The 18,519-nt window shown below is 40.7% G+C and overlaps 1 protein-coding gene across 3 annotated transcripts in view; it reads right to left on the reverse strand.

The window, feature by feature from the left end:
* Positions 1–1,907: 1,907 nt before the first annotated feature.
* Positions 1,908–18,519, reverse strand: part of GPRIN2 (G protein regulated inducer of neurite outgrowth 2) — a 73,538-nt gene continuing 56,926 nt past the window's right edge. For all 3 annotated transcript variants that reach the window (XM_084635465.1, XM_084635464.1, XM_084635466.1), the window contains one exon: positions 1,908–4,024. In XM_084635465.1, the coding sequence (XP_084491591.1) occupies positions 2,205–4,010 (1,806 nt within the window). In that variant the 5' untranslated portion in view covers positions 4,011–4,024 and the 3' untranslated portion in view covers positions 1,908–2,204. The remainder of the gene's footprint in view (positions 4,025–18,519) is intronic.

The raw sequence follows: 18,519 nt of genomic DNA on the forward strand, positions 1-18,519 counted from the left end.
ACTACTGTTCTGCCTCTGATAAATCTAACACCCCAGTTCCATGAACATTCACAACAAGAATTTTGAACAGTGGTCAAAAATGGAAAAGATTCAATGAACGTGTTACCTGACAGGCATTTAGATTCAAAATGCGAAAAGTAACTTTCCAAGGACCACATCCAAAGTGAAAAAAGAGGCAGTTTAAAAAAAGAGGCAGTTTTCATATTTCATCCACAGAGTTAATATTCAGATGAATATTTTAGTTTTCCTAAATTCCCATTAAAAATCTCTTCTATTTTAATCCTTTCCAAAAGCAAAGGAAATCCGCAGATGCACACACTATATTTGTTAACAAGCCACAGTGACTCAATTAGAAGCCTAAAGACCTGAAATGCCCAAAATAAGGGAGCATCTGTTTTTTTTGATTAGCAAGACATTGACCTGATTGCCTTGCTGTCCTTCCCCTGCATTTGCTGTTTATTTTTCTCCTACGGTGATAATCAGATATTGGTAGTGTAGGAGCAAATCTGTGCCAGTACAGTACTATAGGTTTATTCACTGCAGCGGTTTATAGAACCTAGTAGAATCATAGAATATCAGGGTTGGAAGGGACCTCAGGAGATCATCTAGTCCAACCCCCTGCTCAAAGCAGGATCAATCCCCAATTTTTGCCCCAGATCCCTAAATGGCCCCCTCAAGGATTGAACTCAGAACCTTGGGTTTAGTAGGCCAGTGCTCAAACCACTGAGCTATTCCTAGTTGAAGTACTAGCTTCTAATCTACACTGTATAGCAGCCTATCATTGTTTCAGAGACATTGATCCTAATTGGTCTCTTCTTCCGCTTACAATTCCCTTCTAATCAATACCAATACTATTTTAGGACTTATTACAATTATTTTGAAAAAAATTACAGTGATCAGAACTATCCCATTATTTTCAAATGATTTCCCAAAATTTGTGTGTGAACACACACACACATTTTGGGAAGAGGGGATCCTACAGTTCACATGGCAAATCAATTAGCTGGAAATTTTAACCTTATAGTTTAAGTTGCATTATATTAAAAGCAAATGAACAGAAACCAGACTTTAGGAACATGTTTCACTCCAGCCAAATGAGGACACGAGGTTGGTGGAGGGCAAGTTGTTCAGGATGGCCCCCCCGCTAGTGTACTGTACACATCCAAATAGGCATCCCTGTGACTATACATTTATCACGTATGCAGTTTTTAAAAAAATCACAATTCAATGTAGATGCACATCCAGAAATCACTAAAAATTACATTTAATGTCAGGAAACCAAACTGACCACGTATAATCTGTAATATAGACACAGTATGACAGATTAACCTGAGATCCTTTTTTTGTGTCATGTGTTTGTAAGAAAGAGTTATTCAGGATAAAATTCACATTACATGAGTCATTCATGATTCATTAGGTATCTTTGGCAATATTGTACATTTATGTCTTAGTTACATTGCAAGTACTAATTCCTTTGGATACTTATTGTGTAATTCATTATAACTATATAGACTAATTTAAGTGATGTTGCAGTAGTGTCGTCTATCTATACATTGTCCGTGACATATGTGATGTATAGAATTAAGTCAGACTAGCAGAATTGAAGTTACTCTGCACATTTATATTACAGATCACTCTTACTCATTAACTATATAGCAATTACAGTGTAATTAATATTATGCCCTTTATATATTACTAAAGTGGTATTTATGGCTCTGTAAAGTCTAAAATGCAATTAAGTTATAGTTTTTAAAAACAGCATACTATTTCCCCAAACAATTTCAATCTAATAAGATGCTAAAGAATGTAAGTTGTATTTTTAAAAACTTTTCCTAACTAGAAATTATTAAAGTACAAAGTACAATAACATGACCTTAAAAGATCTGTCTTTTAGAAAAAAAGTGTATCATTGCTTGTAATATTATTCACATCTAATACACAAGGACAGAGGAATACTATAGTAAACAAAAAAGTCAAGGAGCTACAAATATACAACCCTTCTGCTTTCTCCAGTAATAGATCTCCTTGGAGTTTCTTGTTGAGTTCTCAGGTAATAGATCTCCTTGGAGTTTCTTATTTTATGTCAACTCACAGTTTCCCACCCTATTCTAAAGTGACTGGATTGTCCACACTAGCTGCGTTAAGTCTTAAGATGTAATGTTTATTTACAAGACAGTTTAAATGTTGCAGTCATGTAGCTATGTTCACTCCACAACAGTATTGGAACGGGCACAGCAGCTTGGGTGTCTCAAAGAGTGCATCATTGTTCTAAATGGCCTTTTCTTTGCCTCTTTAGCTGGAGGTGACTCCTCAGTACTTTTCCTAGAGAGCTCTATAGGCTCTGTCTGGAATTGTTCTATCTGAATTTCAAGATGTTTTTGAATGGCTAATCCAAGAACTTCTGGGTCCACTGCTGCCCCATATACTTCCCATGTCATCCCTTCATCATCCCATCTCACTTCACGTACTGGAGACTTTGGGGCCTCTTGGTCATATTCTAAATTAACCTCTGGGAACACATGAGGGTGACCTTCAGCTACAACAGATGGGCTTGTGGCCACAGACTTGCATTCCACTGTTGAAATGGTTTGTACCTCTGCATCTTTGCACTGAAGAGGAGATTTCAGTCCTTTGGTTAAGTCATTCATAGAGGTCATAGTCCACGTGTCTTTAGTTTTCATTATCAAATCTGCACGTTGCTGGTCATGCAACACAATGTAAGAAGCCTTCGTTTCCTGTTGAGCTCTGCTCTGTTGAATGCAGTGCTGAGCATGTGACAGATGCTCCCCAGGAACACTACAGCATTTCAGGATTCGCTTTGCATCCAGACCTGATTCGCTAACAGATGACACAAGTTTAGGAAAGGTCATGATATCTGAAGTAGGCAAGGACTGACGATATCCAGGAGTTACCTGTTCTCTTCCCGATTCACTAACTGAGCATACCAACCTTGGAACAAGTTGAAGAGATGGTATTGGCAAAGAATGGCAATAGGCAGAAACAGTGCCGTCTATCTTCATAGCAGAGTCCTGCCTTGCACTGCAGGGTAGAGCAGTGCTGTTGTGAATTGTCATCACTGTGGCAGGGTATATACCGCTTGATACGTTACTGTAAGTCATGCCACCTTGACTAAGCCCAATTGATTGACTGCACATTGTCCTGTTTGGGAAACCACTTCCTGGCATGTGTGGTCCTAGAATGGCAGTGTGAAATGTTCCAGGATCTGTATAAATGGTAGTGTTATATGTTATACCGCCACTGTCAAAGCTGTTTGTGGGCACTTTTTGGTCGCTATATGACGTGGGAATATGAGTCACCTGGTTTTGATAGTTAGGAGTATTTTCATATGTTCCAGAGCCATATCTCGGTCTTAGGAAAGAGGTGTTATGCACTGATGTATCATAACTACTGCTAGAAGAACTTATAATGGAGTGTGTGGCACTGGTTTCCATGTGGGTGACAGAACTCTGCTGCTTGCAACTGCATGTTAGGTCAGAATGGCTTCTCTGAACTACAGCTTCCAGTCCTTCCGTTCTAGTCACACTTTGCTGGTGTGTATCACAGACTGAAGAAATGTTTTCAACAGTGCTACTCTTGACATGCATCCTAGTGTCCTTTTCTTCCAGGGATATTGGAATCTGGTCAACGGTCAGGAAACGGTTTGTAGTGGTAGCTCTGTTCTGCACATTATCACCTTGTGCATGATCACTCGTCGTTCTGACAGCAGATGAACTTTCCACCATTCCCGACTGTGTAGAAGACCATTCAGAACTAGGGGTACTTCCAACATCATTCTCACTCACCTGTGTCTGGCAGACAGTACTACTGAGGCTCTTCTTGAGATCTTGTTTGCTGCTCTGTCTTTCATCAGAACTCACTTGCCCAATGCACGCCAGACTTGAGGAGCTCTTAGACAGAGGGTGGCTGTTCAGATTCAGGGGATGGTGGCAAACAGAATTTAGTGTTTCCTGAGGGGAATGGGTTGGGACCTGGTGGCTGTTGGCTGCCATGGCAAATAAGAGACCTGCAGGAAGGAAAGAGACTTTAAAAAACAATTCAAGAAGGAATGTGTAATTAGCAATACTCTAGATCAGGAAATACTTATCATCCCTATGGAGCCATTGCTTAGGCTTCCCTTGCTTTTTATAGTCAAAAGCATGTGCCTCCAGAGATCAAAGTACAACATCTTTCTTTATCCTCAAGTGGATCAGCTTGTTTTTACCATTAAGATTGTTATACAAAGGACGTTTTTCCCAAATTGGGTTTGTACTTCATGATACAGAAGGAGAGTCAAGTCTCTCCTGAGTTTACTGAAAACCACTTCTTACGATGTCCAGAGACAGGCACTGTGACCACCCACAACTTAACTGAAGGGAAGGCCCATTGTTAAACAAAGATGAACACTCAGGAGAAAAGTTATTCGGAACCTACGTTAAACAGCTGTTGTGACAAACAAAACACAAAAATGTTTTCAAGATTAAAAATCCTTTCCTCTCACAGCTGTTCAGCTTTTAGTTCCTTGTGATGTCATGATTTTCACAAATTATCCAGTCATCGAGTCTTCAAGCATAAACTGGATTTAAGTTTCTAAATTGGAAAAAAAAAATCAACTCTCCTGCCCTGCCCCCTCCCCCAAATAAGCCGAAAATCCTTTAAAGCCTTATTTAAATATTGTTTAAAAAAGGTAAAAGAGGTAAAAGAGACTAGTCATGTGGCTTTCCCATTCTGCTGCTAGCAGTACAAACACACACTGCATATGGTCTAAATTTACCCCTTTCCTGGCAGTTACCTTAACACACTCACACCCACCCAACCACAACAATTCAGATTATTGCTGGATTTCCCCTGTTATCTGTCCTACCTCAGAGAGACTGTCATGGCCATTTATACTTCAAGGTTGCAGTTATAGGATCCACCAGGTGAGTTAGCAGAAGAGCTCTAACGAGGCCAATTCAATCAGGCTGGATGTGGCCCATTCCCAACAGTTGACATGAAGTTCAGCTCTTCTTGACAACTGTTGGGAATGGGCCACATCCACCCTGATTATATGGCCTCATTAGTACTGACACACACCCCCCCCCTTGGTAAGGCAACTTCCATCTTTTCATGTGCTGTATATTTATACCTGCCTACTGTATTTTCCACTCCGTGCTTCTGATGAAGTGGGTTATAGCCCATATGTCCAAATAAATGTTAGTCTCTAAGGTGCCACAAGCACTCTTCATTGTTTTTGCTGATACAGACTAACGCGGCTACCCCGCTGAAACCAGAAGAGCTCTGCATCTCAGAACAGGGTTTCCTTTTGCAAATTGCCTTAAGAATCCAGAAGTTCATATTAACTGTTGAAGCTAATACCCAACAGCAAGGTGAAAAATGCTCATTTTCAAATGAAATATTACAATTCTTCTGTCTTTGACAAGAGAACTATCCAACTTCTGTTAAGAACATACTTGCTTCCACTGGCTGGTATAGTACTATTTGCCCCTGTGACCCCTACAAATGCTTATGTTAGTATTTCCTCATTTAGGAGAAACTGTAATAGTAACAGTCTTGTTTTTAACCAGCTTTAACAGGCCCAAAGTAGCTTCTTCCAGTGGCTTTCTTTTTAATGCCATTTATTCTATTCTCCTGCTGTTGCAACATTTGCATTGACTATTTGGCCTATTCACCTTCCCTCCTCTTACCAGACACTTTGATGTATAATTGAAGCGAAATTATTTTAACAGCTTTCTGCAACAACAGAATGTATTCAAAAGAACACACTCAATTTTTCAACCAACACATAGTTAAATCAAGCTGCAGCATTTAATTTATTAGCATGCAATTAAGTGGCCAGCTCAAATAGTACTAAGTATTTTTTTATATAGAAGTACAGATGAAAGTGTTTCTAAATTTCATGCCTCAGGGCTTCAGAGGATTGTGAGGTCCAGAAGGAAATATTTTTCCCCACCCAATGTATTTCAGGTTTGTTTCCCTACTCCTCCTCTGAAGCATCAAAAAGGGCCAGGGCTGGAGATGGGACACTGAAAAGGATAGACTGGAACTCTGAGGTGGTATGGCGAATTCTCTCATGCAGATGTTTGGCTGGTGGATCTTTCTTACGTGCTCAGTCAGCTCAGACTTGTACTGATCACCATTTTGGGGGTCAGGGAGGAACTCTGCCCCAAATCAGATTGGCAGGAACCTGGTGGGGGTTTAGTCTTTCTCTGTATCATGGGGCATTGGTTGCTTGCTAGGATAATCAGGGTGCAACTAACCAAATCAATTGCTTGCCATTGCAGCAGCCTCTCAGGCATTTGTGCACCTTGGTTTCTCCTATTTTCTATTGTAGCATACAATATTTTAGTCTCCTGAGGACTGTAATACTGAGTCTAAACCAGGTTTTTGGGCTCCATACTGGGTAACTGGGTGGGGATTAGCAGCCTGTGATGTCCAGGAGGTCAGACTAGAGGATCTGGCAGTTCCTTCTGGCCTTAACCCATGACTATGTAAGTCCCAATGTTTTTAAGAACTTTTAAGGAAATGCACGCTGCATATTTCTTTGCAACAAGAAAGCATTTGCAAATACACGATTCATGCCATTAGAATGCATTTCAAAAAAGAACTTTAATTCTTGGAACAAGAAAGCTAGATGTAACTGATAAGTTCATCACACAAGAACAAAAATACCCTGTAAATAGATCAAAATACTCTGCTCATCTCTCCAGTAAATTGCCCAATCCCTGAACAGAAGGTGAGGGCTTCTAATACAGCCACCTTTCTTCTGGCTGGCAGAGGAGGAGGAGAGTAACAGGAATAAGTTCATGTGCTTACATAGTTCCCAATCATTTACATATTGGGGTTTTAAAAGATCTTTTAATGTCGATTTTAAGATGTTTGGGGAAGGGACTGCCCTGGTGTTATGTACAAAGCAGCTAGCACAACTGGAGAGTTGAGCTGCTCTAACTGTTCTTCTAGGTGTCCTGTGATACAAATATATAATTGCCTATCATTTATTTTCATATTTTGTTTGCTTGTATTCCCCAATTCTGTACAAACTAATGCCTCCCTAATTAGCAGGATTAATTCCTTTCATATGTATAATATTAATAAATGTAAACTGTTCCCTCAGATGATGTAGCCGGAAATACATGGGGCTGGGACACTACTGGCGCCCCAAAGGCTTCCCTCGCTCTCTCTGCTGCTGTCCAAGAATGGAACAACAGTGGAGAAAATCCACTGATCAATTACGGAGCCCATGCTCCACTGTCCCTGCTGTCTGGGACTGAGAGACCTGCCTGTTGCTTAACCCCTACTCAGTCACCCTTCTCTCCCACACCCAACTGTTAGTCTCCCAAATTCAGAGAAAAGCTCATACACGAGATTGCTGAGGGCATTAACCAGTGCTGCTGAATGGGGGGTGGCAAGGGCTGCAGGGGCCATGAACCCCTGGAGTCCTGGCTCCACAGAGATGTAAAGTGCTCAGAACTGCCTCTACCTAACCCCAGTGCTATACCCTTCATACTCTGATCATCTGTGACAGCAACATGATGTTCCCAATGACTAATCTGCTACAAAAGCAACATGTGATAGGTACTGGAGAGCACAGTCAGAAGGGAATGATGGACAACCACCACTTGCTGTCAATATGAATAACTCATTCTTTACAACTCTACTGCTACCCCATAACTGAAAGTGTTTAGAAAATCCCATTCAGAGAGCACATGAGAAGTGAAGCATGTGATAGAAATGATATCTAGTTTTAAACACACTTCACTGGTCCAGCTCTCTCACAATGCACACACGGGCCCAGTCCTGCATACAGATACACCGGCTAGCATATCTTTCCACATGTACTCTAAATGAAATGAACAGGATTAAATGCCAGAGTACAACTGTATGCGTGGGCATAACTGATTGCAAAGTCAGGGCTTTAGATTTAAACTGTTAGGGCAGCGATCTTGTTTTCCTACACATCTGTAAAGACCCTAAGACACCATTGGTGCTAACCAATATTTCACAATGTACATTTCTTCAGCCACAGGATCTATAAGTCTCAGATGAGAGGAAGTCTCCAATACAACAAAGAGAAGGTAGAGATATAGGGCTTGATCCTACTCCCACTGAAGTCTACAGGAATTTTTCCAGGGACACAACTCATGAAACTTGTAAGACTTGGGAGGTAAAGATCTGTTAACACATCAAAGTATGAACAAAACTTTTTACATTACAGTAAACAGTGCAACAGAGAACTGTTTACATAAAGGAGAGCCTGAGGGGAGATTTGAATGTCAAATTCAGGTGAAGAATCACTAATATGGCAGAAATACTTTTACATGAACTTATGATCTATTGCCAATAACAACATCAGCTGAAAACTTCAAAGTTTAAGTTTTCAATAGAATTCCAAAAAGGAACAACTACTTTATAAAATTGTGTTTGTCTCTCTTGATGCTATCCACACCTACAGATAATTTTAAACACAGCTACACTGAGTAACTGAACACCAGTAGATTAGAAAGCCAACCTCACATCCGTGGTTATTTCACTCTATGGACAGCAAGTAAATTATTGCTTTACAGACCTAGCATTCTAAATTTGGTTATTGTTCAGATACATGTATATTCAATTGTGATCGAGGATAAATATTGCTCTTGGCACCCAGGACCATAGGACCGCAAAATAATGGAAACAGTCACTTTCTTATTCCTTAAATAAAAAAATTTAAAATGATTATACAAAAAGGGAAATTCCCTAACAATAACTTTAAGACAGAGTTAAGGATGGTGAAAGATATACCTTCCAACAAGATGAACAAACCTCTATTAGAACAATATACTTTACAAACATGTTCCCCCGCCCTCCACACCAATATCAGGAAATTCAAAGTAAAGTTTCCACAGACATCCTCATCTTTTCCCCCAGTTCCACGCCCTCTTTCTACCTGTAAATCTTATTCTCCTCAGTCCTATGTAATAATCCATAAGCAATCAACCACCCACCAAATACTGGCCATAGCCCAAGTTCTCTTTCAGTCAATACACTCTATGTGAGCCAGAATTAAGATATGTATGTCTGAGTTGATAATTAATACTTAGCTCTTATAAGGCACGTTCACCCATATCTCAAAGCACCTTACAAAAGAGGAGCAACATCATTATTTCCATTTGTAAAATGAGGAACTGAGGATCCGTGATGTGAAGAGACTTTCCCAAGGTCACTTGGCAGTTGAACAGTACATTGTTGTGTTACTTACACTATGATATACCTTTATTCCCAAGTGGGGGCAAGGGATGCTCACTCCTGCTTCTTAACCTTCCCTCTACTACCCTCCATCTTTCCTTCTAACAATCAGACCCGCCAACACTATGGGTTTCTGACTCTCCTGTAGGTGAATGGGGGAAACCCAGTCATTCTACAGAGAAATCGCACATTGATTGGCTGCATTCTCAGTAAGCAAGATAATGGGGAAGGACAGCCAGTCAATGCTGCTGCATATGCTGAGCAGCTGCCTCCTTCTCCTTCTCTCTGTCACTAACCCATACACAAAAGCCTGGGAGCGCTACTGAAGCGCCCAGTCCTTTCATCTCAGAGCCTCCTGAAATGTAGACACGGGGCAGGGAGGTAGGTGCAGAACTAATTAAATGGCACCCCTGGGGATGGGTCTGCCATGCCATCAGGCAGTACTTTACACAAACTTAAAATGAAATTGCTTTGCATCACAAGGGACTGGCAGGTATGTAATTCAGATCACACACACTCATCCTCCCTCCAAAACTCTACATTCTAGCGACTAGCCTACAAAATGCTGCAGACTTGAACCTCCAAAGTCCAGAAAAACCCATCATCATCTCCCCATACACCATGTCCCTGTGGCATAGAGGCACCACTCTATATACCATTCATCCTTCCAATATACACCAGAGAGATTCTCTTCCACATACTGGGTTACGTACAGTGTACCTAGAAATTCTCCATTTGAAGAGGGGAAAGGAGTGGGCACACATCCCAGCAATTTACACAATGTGACCCACATACTTCACTGAGGTTCTGCAGAACTGGCATTTGGCAATTGAAAGCTTCAGACCATAATCCTCCAACCTATCAAGCACTTTAAGAAGTCTTTCTTCATGCTCCTCTAACAGAGACACTGGGGATCCCACAGCAGCCAAAGTGACCATTTGGGCAGCTATGGTCTCATTCTAGGCATGGTGGGTGTGCCTATGCAAATGAGATCGGCCCCTGAAGTTCTTTTCCACAACTTGCCACACCTCACCACCAGATGTCAGGGTGGAGCTCATCCTGACACTGCTTACATACCAAAATGTGTATCTTCACAAAAGCCATACTGGTGTCATGAGAATGGTATGTATAAAAATGTGGATCACTGCTAATGTAATTTACACAGTCAGTGGGGCACTTTTGCATTTTGTGCAGAAGCGAATCAGAAACTCGGATACACACGTAGAGCATGGAAAAGGATAAAGGTAGAGTTAAAGCTGGGGAACTTGAAGATCTGAAGTCCCTTTCTTTCAGTGTGTGGGGTGAGGGAATTGCTTGGTTTTATTTTAAATTCAACAAAACACACCCCTGAGGTTCATTCTATTTAAAGATATCTATTGTTTACATTGACATTATGTGAAAAGTTTTAGTTCAAGAATCTGAAGATGTCTGCACTTGGATACATGAACAAGAAAGCATGCCATTTGAGGTAGATATGTTAGGAGTATATACAAAATTGTTAGACAAGCACAGAAAGGATTAGGATAGAAATGGAATTAACATCCACTATTTTTGGCTTAGCTTCAGATGGCTGCATGAGGGGATCTAGGATGCTTTCACTAATTCCACTGAACTACTTTACTTGAAAGCAACAAATTTGTGTGGTTTTCTATGACTTATGATTAAAGTTGTGACCTATTTAATGCATTAGTAAATTTACTATAAGGATATTACATTTTGTGCATTTTACTAGTTGAGATTTACTGACAAATTACTATGCCTAAATGAATTCCTCAATTTTGTTTTATATTTCATGCATATGTTTTCAATTACAATTTTGAAAACAGAACGTAAATGGATAAAATGCAAAACAATCCATAAAACCATGTTGGCATCTGGATCAAGTTTTCAAAGCAAGTGGCATTACACACAATACCAGCAATAATCTTTCTACATAGACAAAGTTTTGTCTTCATCAAAATTATCACTTGCAAAATGAATAGTACTAAAAAGTCTTTCTTCCATGGTTTGAATCAGGTACCTGACACCTACTAGCTCCAGGATAATCCTACTCAGCAAAGTACAAAATGCCTGTATCCCCATGCACCCCACGCCATGTGCATCTGTAATTTAAATAAATTAAATATTTGTGTTTCATTTGCTATTGCTTAACTAGAACCTTGCCGATCAATTTTCAGTTTAATTTTTTTAAAACATAATTTATCACTCGGGCTGACCAAATAACAGTAAAATATATTTGTCAGTGAGTTTTTACACATATGTGTCATATAGTATATTCACCAAGAATTATTTGAGCAGTTACAACGCTGGACGAATACCAGTGAGATCCATTAAAAAATGCCACCCAACCGCATCAACAGGTAGGGGAAACTGATGGGGCCAGAGGTGAAAGGGGGACATTCCCAGTAGTGATGAAGAGAGGCACTTGCCAAGGAACAATAGCCTCACATGGGGTCTCTGGCACCCATTGGCCAGCAGGGTGAGAGGGGTGCTGACTGGCCAGCATTCCCAAGCTCCCAAATTTTAGCCCAGCACTGGGGCCATGTGGAGCCTCTTTCAGCTCCATTCCAGCAGCCCACCCTACCCACCCAAACTAGGAATGAGAACTTGGCCTGACAGATGCTGTGGGTCTAGCCAATCATCTGTTCAGGGGGTCAGGAAGGAATTTTTTCTCGGGCCAAATTGGCGGAGGACCAGGGAGTTGTTTTGCCTTCTACACAGCATCTGCAAGCAACAGGGGGTTAAGTAGGAACACATGTTACCTAACTGGGGTGGTGTTACTTATTCGTCACAACTTGTAGCCGGTTTCCAGTGTGGTTGAGAGAATAAAATGAACAGTTCTCAGAGATAAAAGACCTGGGATTTTGGCAGGGCTGGCCAGAGAATTCAGGGGGCCTGGGGACTTCGGCGGCAGGGGTCCTTCCGCTCCGGGTCTTCGGAGCACTTTGCCGAAGACCTGGAGCGGAAGAAGTGTCAGCGGGACTTCAGTGGTGGGTCCTTCACTCCGGGTGTGCTGCAGAAAACTCTCGTGGGGGCCCCTGAAAACTCTCGTGGGGGTCCCTGAAAACTCTCGTGGGGGTCCCTGCGGGGCCCGGGGCAAATTGCCCCATTTGCCCCCCTTCTGGGTGGCTCTGGAATTTGCTGATGGGCCGTGGGTAAGACCTTGTGGCCCTCGTGGGCCGAGGTCCCCTATCCTGCTACACCCTCTGTCCCCCTCATGGAGGGAGGGGTGCTAGGTAGGATTCAGAGAGAGCTGAGTCCTGGGGGGTAGGCTGAGGAGAGCTTACCCCACATTGTGGGTTATATATTAAGGAGCCCTGTAACCCTAGCACCAGTTATGGGTTATATGGTAAGGAGCCCTGTAACACCTACATTGGAACCAATTAAATGCCTAGCATAGGCAAGCGTGGGTAGTGAGCAGGTAGTACTCCTTCCTTGTGCTAAAAGTTTAATAAAAGTTGTGGGTTACCACTTAATTCCGTGAGTGTATCTATCGATCGGTCTTCATTCTGCCGTTGTGTCCGCATCAATTTACTAATACTATTAAACCAGCCCTACTTATTACTACCCCTCAATTGCTTTTGTTATAGCTCCACTCCTTTCCTGGCTTCACTACACATTATCTTTTCCATAACAGATGATAGTGTATCTTTTCCTTGTCCCTCACTTATAGGGTCACTGCCCAGGGGCAACAGCCAGGTGAGAAACCAAGTGCCCCAAGCTGGTGGGGAAGAGGAAGGGATTCTTCCCATGATGCTACTTTTTCCAATTTTCTTACCCAGTGTTTGCTTCAGCAGCTCTTCAGAGTTTTCACAAGCATTATTAGCATGAAACTGACCTGATTCTTGTCAGTTTTCCTGCCTCCCGCAGGGTGTTCTAGTAGTAGGAGTGAAAATTAGTAAGAGCAATTTTCAGTTTGCTATGGCTTTGGAAAGCTATGAGGAGCAGCAGGTGCTGTTTGTCTGCTTATCTGGGAAGATGACACTGCATCAGTGGGTCCCAACTCTGCACTCCCTGCACATGCCCAACTTCAAACCAAGTCAATAAAGAGAAAATATATGACATACAATATTTGTTGATTTAGTTGCTTTTATAGCCCCTTCATCCTAGCAGCCAAGTGCCTATTAGCACCCTCATAACTGTGGTAATGGAGAACAAACCAGTTTCTAAACTCTCATCTGTTTATAAATAGCACAAAAGTTTAATAGCTTAATAGCTCTTTGAGTAGTTAGTACTCTTCTCCCTTGAAAAATTGCTGTGTCACAATTCATATATTGCATTGTTAAAGACATTAAATAGACTCTTCTGGGATGCTTGTCACTATGTGTAACAAAGTTCCTCCTCTGCCTTGGTGGATCCTGCGCTTATTAGCGGATTTGCTTTCCTCAGAGATTCACGGCAGCCCTCAGTTTGGCCACTTTTGCTAGTGGCTCAAACGTGCTGTTCACTCAGCTAACCTCATCACTGGCCAGCATGGGGAAAAGGAAGGAGAACAATCCCAACAGTCCCTGCTGGTCCACCTAGTGGGTTGTGGGACAGGCCAGGGACCTTCCCCTCTGGTGGGACCCACAGTCCAGGTCAACTCCTCCTGTATCCAATAGGTAGTTGACGGAATCGGGGGAACCCAGGCCCGCCCTCTACTCCGGGTTCCAGCCCAGGGCCCTGTGGATCACAGCTGTTTATAGTGTTTCATGTAACACCTGTGTGACAGCTACAACTCCCTGAGCTACTTCCCCATGGCCTCCTCCCAACACTTTCTGTATCCTCACCACAAGACCTTCCTCCTGATGCCAGATAGTGTTTGGACTCCTCAGTCCTCCAGCAGCACACCCTCTCACTCTCAGCTCCTTATGTGCCCCTTACTGACTGAAGTGAGGTCTTTTTTAAACCAGGTGCCCTGGTTAGCCTGCCTTAATTGATTCTAGCAGCTTCTTAATTGGTTCCAGGTGTACTAATTAGCCTGTCTGACTTAATGGGTTCCAGCTCGTTCTTGATTGTTCTGGAACTGCCCCTGTTACCTTACCCAGGGAAAAGGGACCTGCTTAACCTGGGGCTAATATATCTGCCTTCTATCACTCTCCTGTAGGCATCTGGCCCGACCCTGTCACATATGATATCTGGACACCTCACAATAGCCCTGTGAGATAGGGAAATATTATTGTGCACATTGTAGAGGAACTAAAACAGAAATTAAGCTGCAATTGTATAAAGACTTGCATTGGTGCTTCATTGTCATGCAGTTGTTGACATCATTGATTCTACACACACCGGTGATGTTAAACATGTGAATTACTGTTTGCAAGATTGGGACCTAAAGGAAAATTTATTTGCTAAGTTCATGATTTAGAAAGCCCACCCAAAATGTGATTTACCCTATGTTTCATCCACTTATTGCCATGGCACATTTAAGAAAGGGACACTATCTTGTTAAAATCTGAACTAATAATAGATTTGTGTGTGCCACTAATTGCACATTAGATGATAAAAGTGAAATTTAAAAAAAAAAAAAAAACTTAAACCACTGATTCAATTTATTTTTTCATCTTACTCAGTTTGTATAATTAAAGAGACTTATTTTCATTTTCTGGTTCTCATGAAGTAACACTGTGTAGTACTATTTGCATGTACTAAATGCTGCAGGAAAATATTTAGGTCTAGACAAAATACAACCAATTTTACTGGAATATACTTTAAGCAATGGAAATTATTCTTTTAAAAAATACACTCTATATTTTGAGCTTTAAGTCAACCCAACAGCATCCTTCTAACTAATTGAATATGTAAATAACACAATGTCTAATGCTCTATACAGCATATACACACAGATTTGTTACAGTAGCTGATTTCAGATCTGGATTTGATTTGATTTTAGAATGTAACCTTGAAAAATACTCTCCAGCCCAAAGAACAATGATTATTTTCAGTTACTTGGCTTCGCAATCCCATCATTCCTGTACCAAGCCTGTGCAACAGCCACAATTGGCATGAAACCTCACATTACACAAATTAAATAAATAATCTCTTATACCTGTGAAAAGGAATTTGAATGATTACCTGACTCACTGAATTCTAAAGAACTTTCCATGAAACAGAATTCTACTATCCTCTGTGAAAATGCACTATGTGTACCATTTCCTGCCACAAAAATGGGTGAGACACACAATTCTCACCAGATGGTAGTAATCTTGAAAGAGCTCTCCAGAAATTGTACCACTTTTAATCCATGTTCTCTGCATTTCACACTGAAACATTTGATTATGGGGATCCAAATATTTTGTACTAAGCTTCTAAACGGTATTAAGACTGAATATATATCTTGCTCTCTCTCTCTACACATACACTTCATCTATGCTAGTGATAACCTTGGGATAAATTGCATTCATCATGAACATTTGGTTGCTTCACCTGTACTTTGTCCCCTAGTCCATCTCTGTCAGAAAATATTCCAGATCTAATCATGAAGTCTATAGCATTCTAACAATTTTTTAACAAGCTTCTAACAATTTTTTTTATAAAATCTGTCCCTAAAACTTTTCATTGCCCCCTCCCCTACCAAAATATGGATTTATTCCTCCAAATTAAATTGATACTAAGCAAGCCAAATTCAGTTCTAGAGTAAGGGTTTAAAGTGCAATTCTGAAGAATTACTATATCCAAACAGCACCATCTTATTCAAAAAATCTGACTGCCAATACACACAGCTCACGTACTGAGCTCTGACTGCTCTCTTTACTCTTGTTGGCATTGCAGAACCAACATAGCTAAGAGAACTAAACATTCTTTTCCATTTAAAAGGTCAACACTATTGTTTTCTAAGTTATAATCAGTTACACCTGTGAAACTGTACTGAAGTCAGTAAAGCTGCACCAATGTTACTAAACGTTTAATTTGACCACAGCACCTTTATTATGTTGATAGTGCACGAGATGCAAAAAACCCAGTTTTGACTCTGTACCGAGGTACAGATGCCATGTGGGGGTTGAGGTTAACATGTTAACAGAACACATTTCAAACAGAAGTACTCACTCAAACAGATAACATACAGCCCTCTATTGTCATTAGTACAGGGTCACTTATTTGTCTTTCAGATATTGACCCACTCTGAGAACAAACTATCAGGATTAGAAACAGGAACTTTCCACCTGATGAAGTGGGCTTTAGCCCATGAAAGCTTATGCTCAAATAAATTTGTTAGTCTCTAAGGTGCCACAAGTACTCCTCGTTCTTCCCACCAACAGAAAGCCAAGAATCTTTCTTCGCTAATAGAATGAGATTTGTTTGGGGGCTTGGGAAAAAACACACATAAGATACTGGACTTTTTAGAACACAACATCCATAGAAAAGCTATTTTAGATCATTTCTAAGCTGCCTTTATTGCATTTTGGGACAGGAGTTTTAAAAGAGCTCAGTGTTGGAATAATGCTGCAGCCACTGAAGCGCAGATTTTTACCACAACTTCCAGAGACAAGAGTTAGGTCAACACTGTGCACTTTGGAAATTCCCTCCCTTAGTTATCCCAAGATACCATACAGCTGGATAGCTGATACTAAGAGAACCTCTCTTTATGGATGGAGAAATGTGATAAATAGGAGAGAAACAGAAAAAAAATTTTTTTTGTACATTGTGACTTATACAAAAAATACAGTGCAATATAAAGGTTTGATACTAGTATATATGGAAGGGGTATGCTGACGAGAGATGTATGGATGTTTGCATTTCCTCCAGTAGGTGAAGGAGGCCTTGTGAAACAAGTGAAACAATATTGTCATCTAGAAATCTGCAGCAGCTTTATTTAGCTAGTTATGTCACGCTAAAGTGACTGATGGTTAGCTGTGCTCATTTTTAAACTCGTTGCTCTGTAAATTGGAAACGTGTGGTGCTAACATTAAGTTCTCAAAAACAGATTAAATATGTACATTATGAATTCTCTGCAGAACTTGGCAAGAGGCAAGGAGAGAGTGCATTACAGATTCACCACCATCTTGTAAAAATTCCTGCACATTTCCAGTATCCCTAGTGATTACTGTCCATATTCTATATCAATAACTTTTTATGGATTACTTATTCTACATAAATGTAATATTCAACACACAAACTGGCTATAATGCACATAATTAGAGAAAGAATAATGATGGCAGAGCCGACAACCCTATTATAAGAAACCCAGACAGCATTGGTTGTGGGTATTATGCTTGTAATGCACGTTCCTCTCCTCCAGCTATTCTTAAAGTCAGGCAGGAAGGCAGTATTTTATGAAGATCTCACAGCAATGGATCCTTGTAAAATTTTGCTCCATGCCTTCAAATTCAGCCTCTGATTACAGAGTAAATCTGTTCAAAGTAGAACCATCCTTGCCACAAATGGAGACTATATACACCTGTGAAATTAAAAGGAAGAGTTCTATAATAGACCTAGGCCAAGAGTCTCAAAATGATTAATAATTTTGGGTCTCCAACAGGAGACAACTGAAAGGGGCCTGATTTTTAGAGGTTGGGTGCTCAGGAATTTCAGAAAATCAGGCCCTGTTAAGGCATCTCAAGTTGGGCACCTAAAAATTACGACTTCGTTTTTAAAATCTTGATTCTAGTTTGTGTCAGCATTTATTAAACTACCTCATGAAAGGCTTCAAAAAGTCTGTCAGCAGAACATTCACAGCACTACAACTTCAGGGCACTGAATTCTTCTTTAACACCAGGACAGATGTATGTATGTTTTATACCAAGAGGGCAGCGTGATTTTAATTTACTTATAAGATTTATTCCAGTAGAAGGCTGCTATATCTAGGTTCTTAACTCTATTTAAGCCTATTACAGACACCCTGAATGTAACCTGCAAATTCCCTGACATACTGCTCAGGAAGAATGGCCTGAGAGAGGCTACAGTTGTTATTAATGACAGCATATGGCAAACGTTCAAGAACTTTCATTGCAATCCAAGCAGCAGCAGTTGTGATCAGTTACAGACTGCATGATGGGATGGGGGAGGGAATACCGTACATCAATACTAGAAGTGCAGAGTGCATCTTCATTACAGAGTTCTGTTGTAGTCACCCATGAGGGAAAACTACTATACTTAAATGTCTAAAGAGCTTTCCTTTTTCAAATATCTGACATTTCCTTATTTTAGAGCTGGGCGGATTAAGCAATTAAAATAAGGAGATCATAATGGGAGTGCAAGAAAAAACAAGTGTGCCCCACATTAGAGTTCTTTGCACATAGCAAGAATGTTATACAGGCACTCGATGAGTTCAATACAAAAGCCTAGATCATATACACTCCATATACATATAAATAAGCT

Source organism: Lepidochelys olivacea (genome assembly GCF_965140295.1).
Source record: "Lepidochelys olivacea isolate rLepOli2 genome assembly, chromosome: 7".
NCBI classification, from domain to species: Eukaryota; Metazoa; Chordata; order Testudines; family Cheloniidae; genus Lepidochelys; species Lepidochelys olivacea.